This window comes from Cetorhinus maximus, chromosome 8, assembly GCF_964194155.1.
Source record: "Cetorhinus maximus chromosome 8, sCetMax3.hap1.1, whole genome shotgun sequence".
Classification (NCBI taxonomy): domain Eukaryota; kingdom Metazoa; phylum Chordata; class Chondrichthyes; order Lamniformes; family Cetorhinidae; genus Cetorhinus; species Cetorhinus maximus.
Window position 1 is genome coordinate 73,742,446 of NC_135886.1, and position 17,591 is coordinate 73,760,036.

General features: G+C 43.7%; 1 protein-coding gene across 2 annotated transcripts in view; it reads right to left on the bottom strand.

Annotated features, from left to right (window-relative positions):
• The window catches only part of LOC144683723 (tumor necrosis factor ligand superfamily member 10-like), a 28,016-nt gene extending 26,188 nt beyond the window's left edge, over positions 1-1,828 (bottom strand). For both annotated transcript variants that reach the window (XM_078547049.1, XM_078547048.1), the window contains exon 1: positions 1,285-1,828. In XM_078547049.1, the coding sequence (XP_078403175.1) occupies positions 1,285-1,473 (189 nt within the window). In that variant the 5' untranslated portion in view covers positions 1,474-1,828. The remainder of the gene's footprint in view (positions 1-1,284) is intronic.
• Positions 1,829-17,591: the final 15,763 nt, after the last annotated feature.

The window sequence follows — 17,591 nt, forward strand, 5'->3', positions numbered from 1 at the left end:
AAAGCATAGTGAAAACCCGGCACCTCACTCAAATCATCGTTCTCCATGTGAGCTCTGGTAACCTTACCACAGAACTGTTCTGAACTCCATCAACATCTTTACAGCCCAACTTTTCAGGAGGCACTCGATCGCAATCAAAAGCCTTCTTGAATCTCTACCTCCCTAGTCTGGGATGCTGAGGTGGTTATTGGTGCTCCTCTCATTAACCAGAGAACAACATATCTCTCCTGGGCACTGGTTATCTACCTGGATCTTAGTTCTGTATAAACAATGCACTGAAGAATGTCAGAGGCTTGTTGAAGATATTTGTGCTGCTTCAGGCACTGCACCTGTTGCACCAAGAACTTACCTCAGCACCCGTCAGGCCGCTTCTGTGTCTACATTTTCGGGAAAGGCTTATGTCTGTTTCTGGCCGAAAAATTTGTGGATACGAAGACACCGCCTTTTTTGTTTTGACGCACGCTTTCTTGGCATCCGGCTACTTTAATAAATGCTGTGCATCCATGACGACTAAAGTAAGTTACTTTCAGTTGAAACTGAACTACTCAAGCACAGAGTCGGTAAACTCCTCCAGCCTCAGATATGATTTCGAAATTCTTTGGGATTGGCAATTTTTGTTTGTTTACAAACGCATTTATCAAATGATGCTATAAGTTCAAACTTATTTTTAAACGATTAACATTTCCATTTACAGATTGCAATAAAATATGCAATCTGTAATAAAATAAAAAATCTGTAATGAATCTGTTTAAATTCCTTCTGAAAATAATGGTGTTGGATTGCATTTCTACACACTGGACCACATGAGCTGTGGGCTTTTGGACGAGCAGAACGTAATGAGCAGCGTAAACTCTTTCGTCTGATCTACTTTATTGCAGAGTCCAAACTCTGCAATCACCGTTTCATTTTCGATTTCACCTCGACCTTAATGTTTATTCTTCATCAGAAATCATATTCCACCCCCACCCCCCATCATCCTCGGGACAACAGTAACAATCACAGCTGCAACTTCCCCTGCAAATGACAATAATTCCAATCTCTAATGAAATAATAGCCTCGGCTTTTAACCTAATTTCATAAACAAGCAATCAATCATCAGTGAAAGTTGTTTTTTTTAAAGCAAAGTTGTCCATTTGTCCCATCCCTTAGAGATCACTTTCTCCAGTTATTTTCCAGTTCCGTATTAGGCCGAATATTTTTTCTTTAGAGAATTTCACGTCTGTCACTGCCAACCCGATTCGTTTTGCAGATTCGTCCCTCAGCCCCCCTGACGGCAGAATTTACCTTTGAGATTTCTCTTGTGAAATACACAAACACTCCCGCGGTCGAAACTATCGATAGAAGCAAAGCCACGCCACCGATCACTGCCCCCAATATCAGCTTGGAATTAGCTGGAACTCCTGTTCCGGGGTTCGTCCTGATCATGGGAACCGCGGATTCCGAGCTGCTGGATCGGGAATATTGTCCAGCCATTGCATCCCGGGGATGAAACGACACTCAAATCATCTGCCCGCCTGGAAGGAAATAACTTCTGAGAAAAAAATCTTCCAGTTGGTGTGGGTGGGTCTAGACAGGAGGAGCAGCCCCACTCCGCGACCTCTCGCAGTTACTGGAAATCACTGTCGGTGGGAAGGTTATGGAGAACTGCGCTGGTTCTATCTCGCAGTTGTCTCCTCTCTCGTGTGGCACGAGAGGATTCCAAAACTGCTGATCCGTTCTTTATCAAAACTTTTTTCTGTGTAAAACAGAAAGTGTTGGAAAAACTCAGCTCGCCTGACAGCGTGTGTGGAGAGAAAAAGAGTTAACGTTTCCAGTCGAATATGACTCTTCTGTAACTTTATTTTCTTTCAGCCAAACGGTCAAATACATTCCAACCGTGCTTCTTTGACTAAGTAATACATTGTTCAAAAAGCAGTTCATTATTCACTGTTAATTTACTTGCTTAAACTCCACAGTTAGAAGAGTCAGGTTCAAGTATAAATAGTAGGTATAAATTATTCTAGAAACAATAATTCGGGACAAAGTTAATAGCGGCATGGACAAATGTTGGTTAATTAAAGAAAGCCAGCAAGGATTTCTTAAGGGAAAATCATGTTTAACTAATTTACTGGTGTTTTTTTTTTAATGAGGTAACAGAGAGGGATGATGAGGTTAATGCTGTTGATGTGCTGTAACTCTTTTGAGCACAAACAAATAAGCTAAATGAACAAAATCAGGGATAAAGTAAAAAGCAGCCCCTTAAAGGGAAACTGCAAAAACAAAGACAAAATTTAAAGGAAACTTACAAACATTAAATCAAAATGTGGTTAAAGGGATCAATAAAACATCCCAGTCCCTGCAGTGCCCATCGGGCACGGAAAGCCTTGACGGTGCTGGCAGACACCACATGCTCCCTCTCCAAGGACACTGGGCCGCAAAGTAGCCACAGAAGAGGGGCAGACAGTAAGGTTGGATGACCCCCTTGATCGTCCGCGGTCTGGATCTGTTAATGGCCAACTTGGCCAGGCCCAGGAGCAAGTTCACGAGGAGGTCCTCCTCCTTCCCCACCTCCCCCTCTGCCCTGGGTGCCCATAGATCAGGAGCGTGGGACTGAAGTGCAAAAAAAACATAAGCAAAAGGTTTTTCAAATAAATAAGAAGGGAATGCAGCCTACAACAACCAACATACACATGATCCATGGACTCCACAAGGCTGCAAAAGACACAGGCATCTTGGGAGTCCATGAACTGACACATCCTACGATTATATGGGACTGCTGTGTGCAACACCCTCCACCCCAGGTCCCCGATGGAAATGGGGAGGACTCCCATGTAGAGAGCCCCCACTGGGGACCTCCACCACCGGATGGCAACAAGGCACGCCAGGGCATGTCCAGGCGATGGGTGAGAGCAAGGAAATGAAATGTGTGCAGCAGCAACCCATACAGGAAACCCCTCCACACCGTGCTAAAGGGTACGGAATTGGCTGAATGACAGGAAGCAGAGAGTAATGGTTAATGGATGTTTTCCAAGCTGGAGTGTGGTTTGTAGTGGAGTTCCCCAGGGGTCGGTGTTGGAACCCTTGCTTTTCCAGATATATATTAATGACCTAGATCTTGGTGTACAGGGCACAATTTCAAAGTTTGCAGATGATACAAAACTCGGAAGCATTGTGAAGTGTGGGGAGGATAATGTAGAACTTCAAAAGGACACAGACAAGTTGGTGGAGTAGGTGGATGGGTGGCAGATGAAATTCAAAGCAGCGAAATTTGAAGTGATTTATTTTGGTGGGAAGAACATGGAGAGACAATATAAAATAGAAGGTTCAATTCAGGAGCAGAGGGACCTAGGTTATATGTGCATAATTCATTGATGGTGGCAGGACAGATTGAGAGAGCTATTAATAAAGGATACAGTATCCTGGGCTTTATTAATAGGGATATAGAGTACAGAAACAAGGAGGTTATGCTGAACTTGTATAAGTCACTAGTTCAGCCTCAGCTGGTGTATTGTGTACAGTTCTGGGCGCTGCACTTTAGGAAGGATGTGAAGGCATGAGAGAAAGTGCTGAAAAGATTCACTAGATTAGTTCCTGGGATGAGCAACTTCAGTTATGAAGATAGATTGGAGAATTTGGGACTGTTTTCCTTACCGAAGAAAAGGCTGAGAGGATTTTGAAAGAGATATTCAAATTCATGAGGGGTCTGGACAGACTAGATAGGGAGAAACTGTTCCGACCCATGAAAGGATCAAGAAAGAAAGGGCACAGATTTAAAGTAATTGACAAAAGAAGCAACAGCAATATGAGAAAAAACTTCTCACACAGCAAGTGGTTAGGGTTTGGAATGCACTGCCTGAGATTGTTTGGAGGCAGGTTCAACTGAAGTATCCAAAAGGAAATTAGACTGTTATTTGAAAAGAATGAATGTGCAGGGTTATGGAGAGAAGGTGGGAGAATGGAACTGGACGAGTTGCTCATTCGGAGAGCCAGTGGAGATATGATGGGCCAAATGGCCTCCTTCTCTGCCATAACAATTCTGTGATTCTGAGTAGACTTGATAGCAAAGTTGAAGCCCATGAGATTAAAGGGTCAGTGGCAGGATGATTACAAAATTCCCTAAGGGGCAGAAAGCAGAGAGTATTGGTGACCAGTTGTTTTACAGACTGAGGGATGTATACAGTGGTGCTCCCCTGGGGCCAGTATTTGGATCACTGTTTTTTTGATATGTATTAATAACCTGGACTTGAGCATATGAGACGTAATTTCAAAGTTTGCATATGAAACAAAGCTCAGAAATGTAGTAAAGCATCAGAAGTATAGTAGCAAACATTAGGAGGGCATAGGCTAGTAAAATGGAAAGACACATATGACAAATAATTTTTAACACTGTTATGATCCTTGACCAGACCCCAGGACATTGGAGGAGATCTGGTTAGGGACCAATAGCATTTTGTTTAAAGTAGATGAAGTTTGAGATTCAAGACACTTACTAAGTGAACAAAGCCACAAGATTCTAAGGGTTTTGAACAATCAAAAAATAAATTTTACTTTACAAGGTCAGAAAGAGAAAACAATGTACAATGTCTATCGTATACTCTAGCATTCAGGGCAATAATGAGGTATATGTGAATTAACAGGCAAACTGTGGTTGGACACACCACATTACACAATAGATGACAGATGTGACTAAAACAGATCCATGGGTTTCTCAACAACCCACCCAGATGTTTGTCACATTGTGAGCCAACAAATCTCACTGAAACTTTGGCCAGAATTTTCCAGCCCCTCCCATCGGCAGGATCTTCCAGTCCTACCAAAATCAATGGACATTTGAATGGCTTGGCGCATTTTCCAGCCCCACCCCTGCCTACAACAGGCCTGAAAATTCAGCTCTTTTCCTTCCGCAGAGGGTTTCCAATCTCCAAATCTGAAGATCTCGCCTTGGGATTCTCTTCAAAAGTCACTCCCACTGGGATGTCTTCAACAGTGACCCACCTCGCGGGCTTTCTGTCTTTGCCTTTTAAGATTACAGTCCCCTAAATCTCCGAGTACACTCAAGCTTCACCTTCCACACGCAATTTCAGATCTTCGGCCATGCTAAGCAGAACACCACTACTCCAAAGGGATACCTTTGCCACAACAGCCCATTTTGCTTAAAGTCTGCTCCCTGTAGTTCTTTCTTGAATTCGGAACTTATTGCCTTAGTCCTTTCTTATAACTTTACTTAAGGGGTCTTTTTCCTGTCCCCTGTCTTCATCCCTTTCCTGGGACTTCTTTTTGGGACCTCACCCTGCCCCCCCTCCCTGGTTTGGATCCTTCTCCCCGTTTCCCTCCCATATCCTGCTCCCTGGGACTCACTCTTACACCGACATTCCCTTCCAGGTCATCCGACCTGCCTCCTTGTGTCGTTTTCTCTTTTCCCTTCTGCACAGGGCCATAGGGCTAAAAAAAAACCTCCAAACTGCGCATACGCAGCCAGTTCCTGGCTAGCACCTGCATGGGAGACCGAGGTTCGTTGGGAACCAGAGTTCCCAACCTACAAACTAAAGAAGGTAAGTATGTAGGATTCATCACAACACAAGAAGTTTGAAGTGATACATTTTGGTAGTGATAAATGGGAAAGAAAAAAACCTTGCATTTATATAGCACTTTTGATGACCACCGGACATCTCAAAGAAGTTTACAGCTAATGAAAGAATTTGGAAGTGTAGTCACCAGCGTAATGGAGGAAATGTAGCAACCAATATGCTCTTGGCAAGTTCCCACAAACAGCAATATAATAAAGACCAAATATTTGTTTTTGTGAGGAGGAGAGGTAATATGATACAAATGGGGTGCATGAACACTGTGGCCAAGGGGGTGTATATACACAGATTTATGAAGATGCCAGGACAAGTCGAGTAGGCTGCTAGAAAATCATAAATGATTTATGATGCTTTATGAATAGAGACATAGGGCAGAATTTTACGTCCCGTGGGCGGGCGCGCGCCCGACCCAATTGGGCGTAAAATCGCGCGAGATGACGTCATGCGAACGTCCCAACGTCATTGCGCACTTGTGTGACATTTCACTGGGCGGGTGTGCGCAAAAGTCGGAAGCGTGCCCGCTGACAATTAAACGAGCAATTAAACCCATTAACAGTGCAATTATCTGCAATTTTTCGTAGCCCGTCCAACCTTACGGTTGGTGGACAGGCGAATCGGCCAGGCAACCTTTACATTTTTCATCAAACCTCAGCCAAGGGTGGGATGAAATCTCCGTTATGAAATAAAATTAAAATAAATATCTGTGGGCAGCATTTTAATGAGGTAAGCTTTCAGGCGCTTGATTGTGAGGCATTGGGGGGTGGATTTTCTCCCCATTTGGGGGTGGGGGGTTGTTGGGCGGGAGCGGGCGTGGGCCGGCATGCAGCCAATCGCCGCCCGCAATCGGCTGCGCGCCACCATTTTACATGGGCGGGCCAATTAAGGCCTGCCCAGCGTGACACGCACCCGGAAACACTGCCTCAGGGAGATTAGTTTGATTTTTTTAAATTTTAATGAAGGAAAAGAAAAATTTTTAAGACATGTCCCCTAATGTCACAGTGTCACATGAGCTGGGACATGTCTATGAATTTTATTAAGAATTTTTATTAACATTTTAAAACCTTCATGAAACCTCATCCAGCCCGTGGATGAGGTTCCATGAAAAATGCGAAGGCCGCCTGGGCTCTTCGCCTGCCCACCAACCTTAAGGTTGGACGGGCAGCTCAGTTTATTATTTTAATTGGAATTTAAATAGCCTTAATTGGCCGTGCACAGTTCAGTGGGCACACAGCTGACTCCGGTGCGCACCCACCGAACTGAAGATCTGAATGATGTGCGGTGACGTCGGGACGCACGCCCGACATCACCACGCATCATTTTACATGTGGGCGAGCGGGACCCACCCCCGCTCGCCAATCCAAAGATTCTGGCCATGGAAATTTTTTTGCAGATTTTTATACCTTTCTTTCATAATTTGCAGGTCTTCAGCTCCTTGAGGCAGTAGTCTGCCTTCAGGGAGCTCTCTCGCAGCACTTACCTGCGCCGGCGGTGATGTCGCTGCCCACTATTTTCTCTCCCCCACCCTGCCAGCGCTGAGCTTTTCAGCGCTCATTTCACTCTGGCTGGCCATTAATTGGTCAGCCAGCGTGAAATCGTGTTCGGGGGCCAATCGTGGTCAGGGGTCTGTCTCCTGGCCACTCCCGGTCCCACCAATCGCACACGCCCGACAAATTAAAAATTCAGGCCATACAGTACAAAAACAAGGAGTTATGCTAAACTTTTATAAAACGTTGGTTAGGCCCCAGCAGGAGTATTGTGTTCAATTCTGGGCACCACGCTTCAGGAAGGATATCAAGGGCTGAGAGAGTGTGCAGAGGACATAGAATAAAATGGCACCAGGTATAAGGGTATTTAGTTGTAAAGCGAGACTGGAGATGCTGTGTTTGTTCACCTTAGTGGAGAAATAGTAGATTTGAAAAAGCTGTCCAAAATCATGAATGGCTTTAATAAGAGCAAATAAGCAGAAAATATTTTCAGTGGCAGAAGGGTCATTAACAAGAGGACATAAATTAAGGATAATTGGCAAAAAAGCCAAAGATGACAAGATGAAACATTTTTTTTTACACAGTGAGTTGTTGTGATCTGGAATACACTGCCTGAAAGGATGGTGGAAGCAGATGCGACAGTAGAATTCCAAAGAGAATTGATTAAATACTTGAAGAGACAAAATTTACAGGCCTATGGGGAAAGAACATGGGGGGATTAATTGGATAGCTCCAGCAAAGAGCCAGCACATATCCAATGGGTCAGTTAGCCCCCTTCTGTACTTTATCATTCTGTGATCTTATAAAATGTCTGCACCAAAGTACCAGTAATTTTGTCAGTTCATTTTGTAATTCATTCTCAAGATCTGAGCATCTCCGACATTGGCATTTATTGCCCATCCCTAGTTGAACTAGAAAGGTTGTGATGGACCATCTTCTTGAAAATTTGTAGCAGTTTAATACATCTGAGTGGCTTGTTAGACTGCTTCAGAGGCCATGAAGACTTAACCATGTTGGTGTAGGAATTATAGGCCTGGTAAAAATGGCAGGTTTCCTTCCCTATAGAATGTGAGTGAATCAGTTTGCTTTTTAAAGCAGCTTTATTGTCATTTTTGTTTCCAACTTTTTTTTAAAACTAAGTTCAAATTCTCAAAGTGTCTTAAAAACAGAAAGTGCTGGAAATACTGAGCGATCTGGCAGCATCTGTGGAGAGAGAAACAGATTTAATCTTTTGTGACAAATATGACTCTTCAGAACAAGAAGAAGAGTCTGAAGAAGAGTGATAGTCAACTTACATACTAATACACAAAGTTGAAGGAGTAGGCCATTTGGCCCTTCAAGCCTGCTCTGCCATTCAATAAGATCGTGGCTGATCTGATTGTAACGACAACTCCACATTCCCGCCTACCCGTGGTAACCTTTCACCCCCTTGCTTATCTTGAAACGTTAACTCTGTTTCTCTCTCCACAGATGCTGCCAGACCAGCTGCGTTTTTCCAGCACTTCCTGTTTTTATTTCAGATTTCCAACAACCACAGTATTTTGCTTTTAAAATGACGGAATTTTAATTTACCTTCTCGAACTTTCCTACTCTAATTCTCATTCTCTGTGTCCAAATAGCCATGACCTGCAGCGGCTTTTCATTTTTATGCAACACCAAGATGTTTTCTGATCATTGCTGCAGCCCTATCAGTGCAGACCACAATGCAATTTGTCCAGTTGATATCTGCTGGTCTCATGAAATCATCCAGCAGCTTGAAAACATTGTTTGACTTTGTTGTTTTCTTGAGCTGTTTGCAAAGCAAAAAAAAGTCTTCTGTATTTCCTTATTCCGCACATACTGAACATAGGTGAGAAATATCTGTAGATTCATCAAGCTGTGTAGCAAAGTCATTGTTAGGCAGCCGATCAATGCACTGCAAACAATGTTTTCTGATATCAGATCAATCTGTCATTTGAAATCCAGTTCCTGGTCTTCTGCTCTCTGAAAATGTTCCTTACTATTTCAATGGCATACAGCATTTTCAATTCCTTAGCCATCATGTGTGAGTTTTTTTTGCTTTCTTCTTCTAAGGCAGTCCCTTGTGGTCGAGGATGACTTACTTCCACACTAAAAATGAGTTCTCAGATGACTGAAGAGTCCAATGTGCGACCTACAGTCTCTGTCACAGGTGGGACGGACGGTAGTAGGGGGAATGGGTGGAGCGGGGTGCTGGGTTGCCACGCACTCCTTTCACTGTCAAAGCTTGGCTTCAGCTTCCCCCTTGGCGATGAGACTTGAGGTGTTTAGGCCCTTCCCTGATGCTTTCCCTCCACTAAGGGCAGCTTTGGGCCAGGGATTCCCAGATGTCAGTGGGGATGTTGCACTTTTTCAAGGAGGCTTTGAGGGTGTCCTGGAAGCATTTCCTCTGCTCGCTGGGGCTCACTTGCCGTGTCGAAGCTCCGAGCAGAGCGCTTGTTTCGGGAGTCTTGTGTCAGGCCTGTGGATGATGTTGCGGAGCTGATCGAGCGTGGTCAATGCTTTGATGCTGGGGATGTTGGCCTGAGCAAGAACACTGACACTGGTGTGCCTATCCTGCCAATGGATTTGCAGGATCTTGCAGAGGCAGCGCTGGTGGTACTTCTCCAGAGTTCTGAGGTGCCTGCTGTACATAGCCCACATCACTGAGCCATATAGGAGGGTGGGTATCACTACTGCTCTGTAGACCTTGAGTTTGGTGCCGAGTTTGAGATCATGGTCTTCAAACATTCTCTTCCTCAGGTGGCCGAAGGCTGTGCTGGCACACTGAAGGTGGTGTTGAACCTCGCCATCGATGTCTGCCCTTGTTGACAGTAGGCTCCCAAGGTGTGGAAAGTGATCTACGTTGTCCAGGGCCTCGTCATGGATTTTGATAACCAGGGTAGGGCAGCGCGGTGTGGAGGGGGCAAGTTGGTAGAGGACCTTTTCCTTACGGACGTTTAGTGTAAGGCCCGTGCTCTTGTATGCCTCAGTGAAGGTGTTGACGATGGCTTGGAGCTTAGTCTCAGAGGCCAAATTTTTTGGTTTAGTAATTGTCTGCGCCATTAAGTTGAATGAGACGGCAAGCTGTTCATCAATGCTAAATGTGGGTTTCATTACTGCTTTATTATCGAAAAACCCCTTCACAGGTAGCCAGTGATATCTCAAAGGACAAGAGCACCCAGTCTAACCCTATTTGTCCATCAAAAGAGCACATCGTCACAAATATAAAGTTCCAAGTCTGAGCTATGAGGAAAATCATGATAATGCATTCAGCAATTTTATTAACTTAAGGTCAAGACATTGTGGGAGAGAGTCACATCAGGTTCAGATTTTTATGGTGTTACCCAGAGACTGGAAAGTCTCTCTCTTTCCACATCCCCATTTCCCCCCAGCAAGGCCATGTGGCACTGCACTCTCTCCATTGATAGTGACCCCCTTCCCATCTCAAACAGGGAATCTTTAATGAGGGGAAAAAACTGTCCCCTTTCAAACATAGGAGCAGTTTTCAACTGACACAGGGCAGCTCCACATGATGGGAAAGAACAAAGGAAGGCTTGTGCTACCTTGGCCCATGCAACTTTGGGTTCACAGGCTTTCTCTGCCTCCAACCCAAGTTTTAATTCCCTGGATGAGAACTTATAACTCCCACTATTTTATTTAATGGTTAAAAGCAACGAGTAGTTAGTAAACATGGACAAAATCAAAATACTGCAGATGCGAATACAGTAGACCAAATTGAAGGAGGTGCAAGTGAAGCGCTGCTTCATCTGATAGGAGTATTTGGGCCCTTGGATGGTGAGGAGGGAGGAGATAAAGGGGCAGGTGTTGCACCTTTTGCGATTGCATGGGAAGGTGCCGTAGGAAGGGGATGAGGAGTTCAGGGTAATGAAGGAGTGGGCTAAGGTGTCATGGAGGGAATGGCCCCTACAGACTGCTGACAAGGGGGGTGTGGGGAAGATATGTTTGGTGATGACATCATGCTGGAGTTGGTGGAAAAGGTGGAGGATGATCCTTTGAAGGTGGAGGCTGGTGGGGTGAATAGTGAGGTCAAGGGGGGCCCTATCATGCTTCTGGGAGGGAGGGGAAGGGGTGAGGGCAAAGGTGCAGGAGATGGGTCGGACACGGAACATGGAAGTGATTTCAGCTGGGTCAAAAAACTTACCGAGATATATACAGTTGTAGAAGTAATGCACAAAAGGTGTCCAACAGTAAGAACTTGAATTGACAGCACACATAGTCTTTTTATCACTGAGATTATTCCACTCATCTCAATATTCATGGGAGACTACTGATGTTTATGGGACAAACCATTCTGAAATCTTCTCAATCACTGGTTGAGAATGCCTGTTATAAGTAACACATTGTGTTATATAAGTTGATTTCCCATTGTTTGCTTATGAATAAGTGAATGATGTCCTCCATTAACTAATTCAGTTTTCAGCCTTGGTTACCCTGCAGCCATGTCTCTGTAATCGCAATCATATTGTACCCATTTACATCTATTTGCACTGCACTAATTGTCTGCACAGGAGTGCTGCTTTGGGCTGCATTTGAATGCTTCAGTTGGAGTTTGGTGAGTGAGGGAGTTTGAAGGGTTAATTTAACTTAAAGGTTAATTTCTATCTACATTCTAGTCTTTCTTTAATTAAGCAATTAACTAAAAGTTACTGTTTGGGTCGGAAGAAGGTGAGTTTTAATCCAGCTTTACAACAGGGCTCATTCAGGTTCTGCTTTCAGTTAGTTAATGAGTTAACTGGCTTAAACAGGTTTTCAGAAGCTAGATTCAGGCAGCATAAAAGCAAGCCATTTACAGTGCTGCTTTTGTCTTTGCTGGAGTGCTGCTTTGTGCTGTGTTTGAATGTTTCATTTGGAGTTTGGTGAGTGATGCAGTTTGGTGAAGAGGGAAGGAGGTGAGCCTTTCATCATTTTCTACCTTCCCTCAGAAAGAAGAGCAGTGGCCTCGGTAAGTAGGACTTGGTGTGTATTTCTACTGTCCTTAATATTCTCTAAACTAGAGGAAATAAAAGTAAATGAGTAAGCCATGATGGGGCAGCTTGGTCATGTAGAATGCCCCTCCTGTGAGATGTGGGAAGTCAGGGACACTTCCAGTGTCCATGGGGACCATGTGTGCAGGAAGTGTCTCTAGCTGCAGTTACTTCAAACTTGCATTTTGTACCTGGTGCAGCGGCTGGAGTCACTGTGGAGCATCCGCAGGGCTGAGATCTTTGGGGATAGCATGTACAGTGAGATTGTTACACTACTTGTAAAGAGTGCACAGGCAGAAAGGGAATGGGTGACCGCCAGACAGAGTAAAGGCACTAGGCAGGTGGTACAGGAGTTCCCTGGGTCCACTTCCCTCTCTAACAGATTTTCTATTTTGGATGCTGCTGGGGGAGATGGTTTCTCAGGGGAATGCAGCGAGAGCCAAGTACGTGGCACCACGAGCAGCTCAGCTGCACAGTGGGAGAGAAAAAAAAGAATGGGAGAGCAATAGTGATAAGGGATTCTATCGTAAGGGGAACATATAGACATTTCTATGGCCGCAGACGTGACACCAGAATGGTATGTTGCCTCCCTGCTGCCAGGGTCAAGGATGTCACTGAGCGGCTGCAGGACTTTCTGAAGGGGGATGGTGAACAGCCAGAGGTTGTCGTCTATATCGTTTCCAACGACATAGGTAAAAAGAGGGATGAGGTCATGCAAGAAGAATATAGGGAGCTAGGAAATAAATTAAAAAGCAGGACCTCAAGGGTAGTAATCTCAGGTTTACTCCCAGTGCCACTTGCTAGCAAGATCAGGAATAGGAGAATGGACCGGATGAATGCGTGGTTGGCGAGATGGTGTAGGAGGGAGGGATTTGGATTCCTGAGGCATTGGGACTGATTCTAGGGCAGATGGGGCCTGTACAAGCTGGGCGGGTTGCACCCCAGCAGGACCGGGACCAATACCCTCACAGGGCTATTCACTAGTACTGTGTTGGAGGGTTTAAACTAGAGTGGCAGGTGGATGGAAACCTGAGTGGGGAAACAATAGAGAGGGAAACAAAGATAGGAACAAAAGACAGAAAAGTAGAAAGTAAAAGCAGAAGGCAGAGGAAACGGGGGCTAGCAGCAAATAGGGCAATAATACAAAAAAAATGTGTAATAAGACAAGCCTAAAGGCACTATGAATGCACAGAGCATTTGCAATAAGGTAGATGAATTATCAGCGCAAATAGATGTAAATTGCGATTACAGAGACATGGCTGCAGGGTGACCAAGGCTGGGAACTGAATATCCAAGGGTATTTGATATTTAGGAAGGACAGGCAAAAAGGAAAAAGAGGTGGCGTGGCATTGTTAGTTAAGGATGAAATCAGTGCAATAGTGACAGAGGATATTGGTTCAGAAAATCTATATGTAGAATCAGTCTGGGTGGAGCTAAGAAGCAACAAGGATAATTAGTGGGAGTTGTATATAGGCCTCCAATCAGTAGTGGTAAGGTAGGGACAGTATAAAACAGGAAATTAGGGATGCATGTAACAAGGGTGCTACAGTAATCATGGGTGACTTTAATCTACATGTGGACTGGGCAAACCAAATTAGCAATAATACTGTGGTGGATGAATTCCTGGTGTGTGTATGAGATGGTTTTTTAGACCAGTACATCAAGGAACCGACTAGGGGACAGGCTATCCTAGATTTGGTATTGTGCAATGGGAAATGGTTAAATAAAAATCTTGTTGTATGGGGTCTATTAAGGAACAGTGACCATAACATGGTATAATTCTTTTTTAGGTTGGAAAGTGAAGTAGTCCAATCCGAAACTAGGGCACTAAATCTAAACAAAGGAAACAACGAAGGTATGAAGCGTGAGTTGGCTAAGGTAGATTGGGGCACGTTATTAAAAGGCATGATGGCAGATAGACAATAGCTAATATTTAAGGAACAAATGTATGCATTGCAACAGTTATATATTCCTTTCTGTCACAAAAACACAACAGGAAATGTGGCCCAACCATGGCTAACAAAAGAAATTAAGGATAGTATTAGATCCAAAGAGGAGTCATAGAAAGTTACTAGAATAAGTAAAAGCCTGAGGATTGGGAGCAGTTTAGAATTCAGCAAAGGAGGACCAAGAGGTTGATTAAGAGGGGAAAAGTAGAGATGAGAGTAAACTTGCAAGGAACATAAAAGAGGACTATAAAAAGCTTCTATAAGTATAGAAGGAGAAAAAGGTTAGTGAAGACAAATGTAGGTCCCTTACAGTTCGAAACAGGAGAATTTATAGTGGAGAACAAGGACATGTCAGAGCAATGAAACAACTACTTTAGTCTGTCTTCATAGAGGAAGACACAAATAACTTCCCAGAAATACTAGGGAACAAAAAGTCCAATGAGAAAGAGGAATTGAAGGAAATTAGTATTACTAAAAAAACAGTGCTGGAGAAATTAATGGGATTGAAAGCCGATAAATCCCCAGGGCCTGATAATTTACATCCCAGGGCACTAAAGGAGGTGGCCATGGAAATAATGGACGCGTTGGTTGTCATCTTCCAAAATTCCGTAGATTCTGGAACAGTCCCAGCAGATTGGAGGGTGGCAAATGGAACACCACTATTTAAAAAAGGAGAGAGTGAAAAAACAGGGAATTACAGATTGGTTAGCCTAACATCAGTGGTAGGGAAAAGGCTAGAGTCTATTGAGATGAGATAACAGGACACTTAGAAAATATCAATGGGATAAGGTAAAGTCAGCATGGCTTTATGAGAGAGCACTCTCTTGCCCACATGTCTGTCCTTGGCTTGCTGCATTGTTCCAGTGAAGCTCAACGCAAACCGGAGGAACAGCACCTCATCTTCCGACTAGGCACTTTACAGCCTTCCGGACTGAATATTGAGTTCAACAATTTTAGATCTTGACCTTTCTCCTCCATCCCCAGCCCCGTCCTGTTTCTTCCCCCTCCTTTTTGTTTTTTCCAATAATTTATATAGATTTTTCTTTTCCCACCTATTTCCATTATTTTAAAATGTATTTCTACCCATTGTTTATTTCTACCTTTTAGTATTCCCCCACCCCCACTAGAGCTATCTGTACCTTATCTGTCCTGTCTTCTACTCTTAATTAGCACATTCCTTTAGATAATATCACCACCTTCAACACCTCTTTGTTCTTTTGTCTGTGACAGCTTTTGGTTATTTCCACCTATTACTGGCTGCTTGTCCCAACAACATCCCCCCCCACCCACTCTTAAACCAGCTTATATTTCACCCCTTTCCTATTTTTACTTAGTTCTGTTGAAGGGTGATGAGGACTCGAAACGTCAACTGTGTTCTCCTCCGCCGATGCTGCCAGACCTACTGAGTTTTTCCAGGTATTTCTGTTTTTGTTTTGGATTTCCAGCATCCGCAGTTTTTTGCTTTTATCTCATGTTTGACAAACCTACTGGAATTTTTTGAGGAAGTAACTAGCAGAATAGATAAGGGAGAACCAGTGGATGTGGTGTATTTGGATTTTCAAAAAACTTTTGATAAAGTCCCGCATAAGAGGTTAGTGTGCAAAATTAAAGCACATGGGATTGGGGATAATATATTGGCCCATGCCAATGAGAATTGGTTAGCAGACCTGAAACAGAGTAAATGGGTCTTTTTCGGATGGCAGGTGTTGACTAGTGGGGTGCCACAGGAACCACAGTTTGGGCCCCAGCTATTCACAATATATATAAATGATTTGGATAAGGGAACTAAATACAATATTTCTAAGTTTGCTGATGACACAAAACTAGGTGGGAATATTAGTGCTGAGGAGGATGTTAAGAGGCTTCAAGGTGACTTAGACAAGTTAAGCAAGTGGGCAAATACATGGCAGATGCAGTATAATGTGGATAAGTGTGAAGTTATCCACTTTGGTAGGAAAAACAGAATGGTAGATATTATTTAAATGGTGATAGATTGGGGAATGTTGGTGTACACATGGGCCTGGGTGTCCTTGTACACCAATCACTGAAAGCAAGCATGCAGGTGCAGCAAGCAGCTAAGAAGGCAAATGGAATGCTGACCTTCATTGCAAGAGGACTTGAGTACAGCAGCAACGATGTCTCACTGCAGCTATACCGGGCCTTGGTGAGACCACACCTGGAGTATTGTGTGCAGTTTTGGTCTCCTTACCTAAGATAGGATATATTTGCCATAGAGGGAGTGCATTGAAGGTTTACCAGACTGATTCCTGGGATGGTAGGATTGTCGTATGAGGAGAGATTGGGCCGACTAGGCCTTTATTCACTGGAGTTTAGAAAAATGAGAGGGAATCTCATTGAAATGTGTAAGTTTCTGATAGGACTGGACAGACTGGATGCAGTGATGATGTTTTCTCTGGCTGGGGGGGCTCTAGAATAAAGGGTCACAGTCTCAGGATCTTCGGTTATAGTAATGGTTCTATAACATAGGCTGAAGCTGCTGCTAGGGAATCTGCCGTTTATACCACACATACAATTGTTCTTCAATCATAGTTTTTGATGTTTACTTTTTCTTCACTGGCTGGGGAAAGTGCATACAGGCCCATACAGGCTCACAAGCAGAAAGATTATTGCTAGCCTGGACAGGCTGCCTGAGTCAGTCAGTCCTTCAGCAGCCAGAAAAGGTAGCCACAGTTTTTGGGAGCAATATTTATATTGCTGCTGATAGCACCAACAAAACCTACCTTCATATCCGATTGTTTCTCTGTGACTGATGAAAGCTCATTGTAAACTTCAATACCTCAATACTATCTGGAACATGGATGAGTGCAAAAAGGAGAACTTTATTTTTATGTAACACAAGCATTTGTATCCGGTTTTCAAAATGCAAGGTGGTGGCTAAGGCTAGCAGAGCCCTCAAAGTATTGTAGGGATGTTGAAGAAAGAAGCACAAGGCCAGATGGGAACTTTGTGTAAGTGTAAGGAAAGGGCTGAAATATCAGATCTAATAGCCAATGCGTTACTATATTGTGGGTAGCCTTGAGAAATACATCTTCCTTTGTATTGCATTGGGAAATTCACTTATCATTTGTTTACAAACCAGGGGGTGGAAATAATTTCCTGTCTTGGCTTTTGTTGGAAGCTGCAAAGTTCCAGTCTATTACAGGAAGTAATGGACAGCGCTGCTTACTTTATTAGAGCTACAGTATTTTAGTAACAGATGTTTCAATTTCACTTTAGGAAGACTGTTCCAGCTAAAAGGATTAAACTGATGAGTTTCTGCTGCCAACTGTAACTTCGTCATGAATTGTTTGGATCCTGGTTGGCTGAATGTTACTGCCACAATGTTAGAATTAACCCTTGCTATGGGTCAATAAGTTAGAAGCAGCAGGATATTGTCTGGATCGCCAGGTGTGGTTGTTCTACTACAGAAAGCCAGTTGGCGAAGGATGATACTGGAGTCAATCTTTACTCAGTCTTACATTTATCTACGGAGTAGAGGTTACAAGCGTACACACCTAACTCAACCACACTATGGTTTTAATAAACATCTTTGTGTGCGCTCAAGTGAAAGCACAATTAATACGCATACGGATTCAAAATGCTAACTTA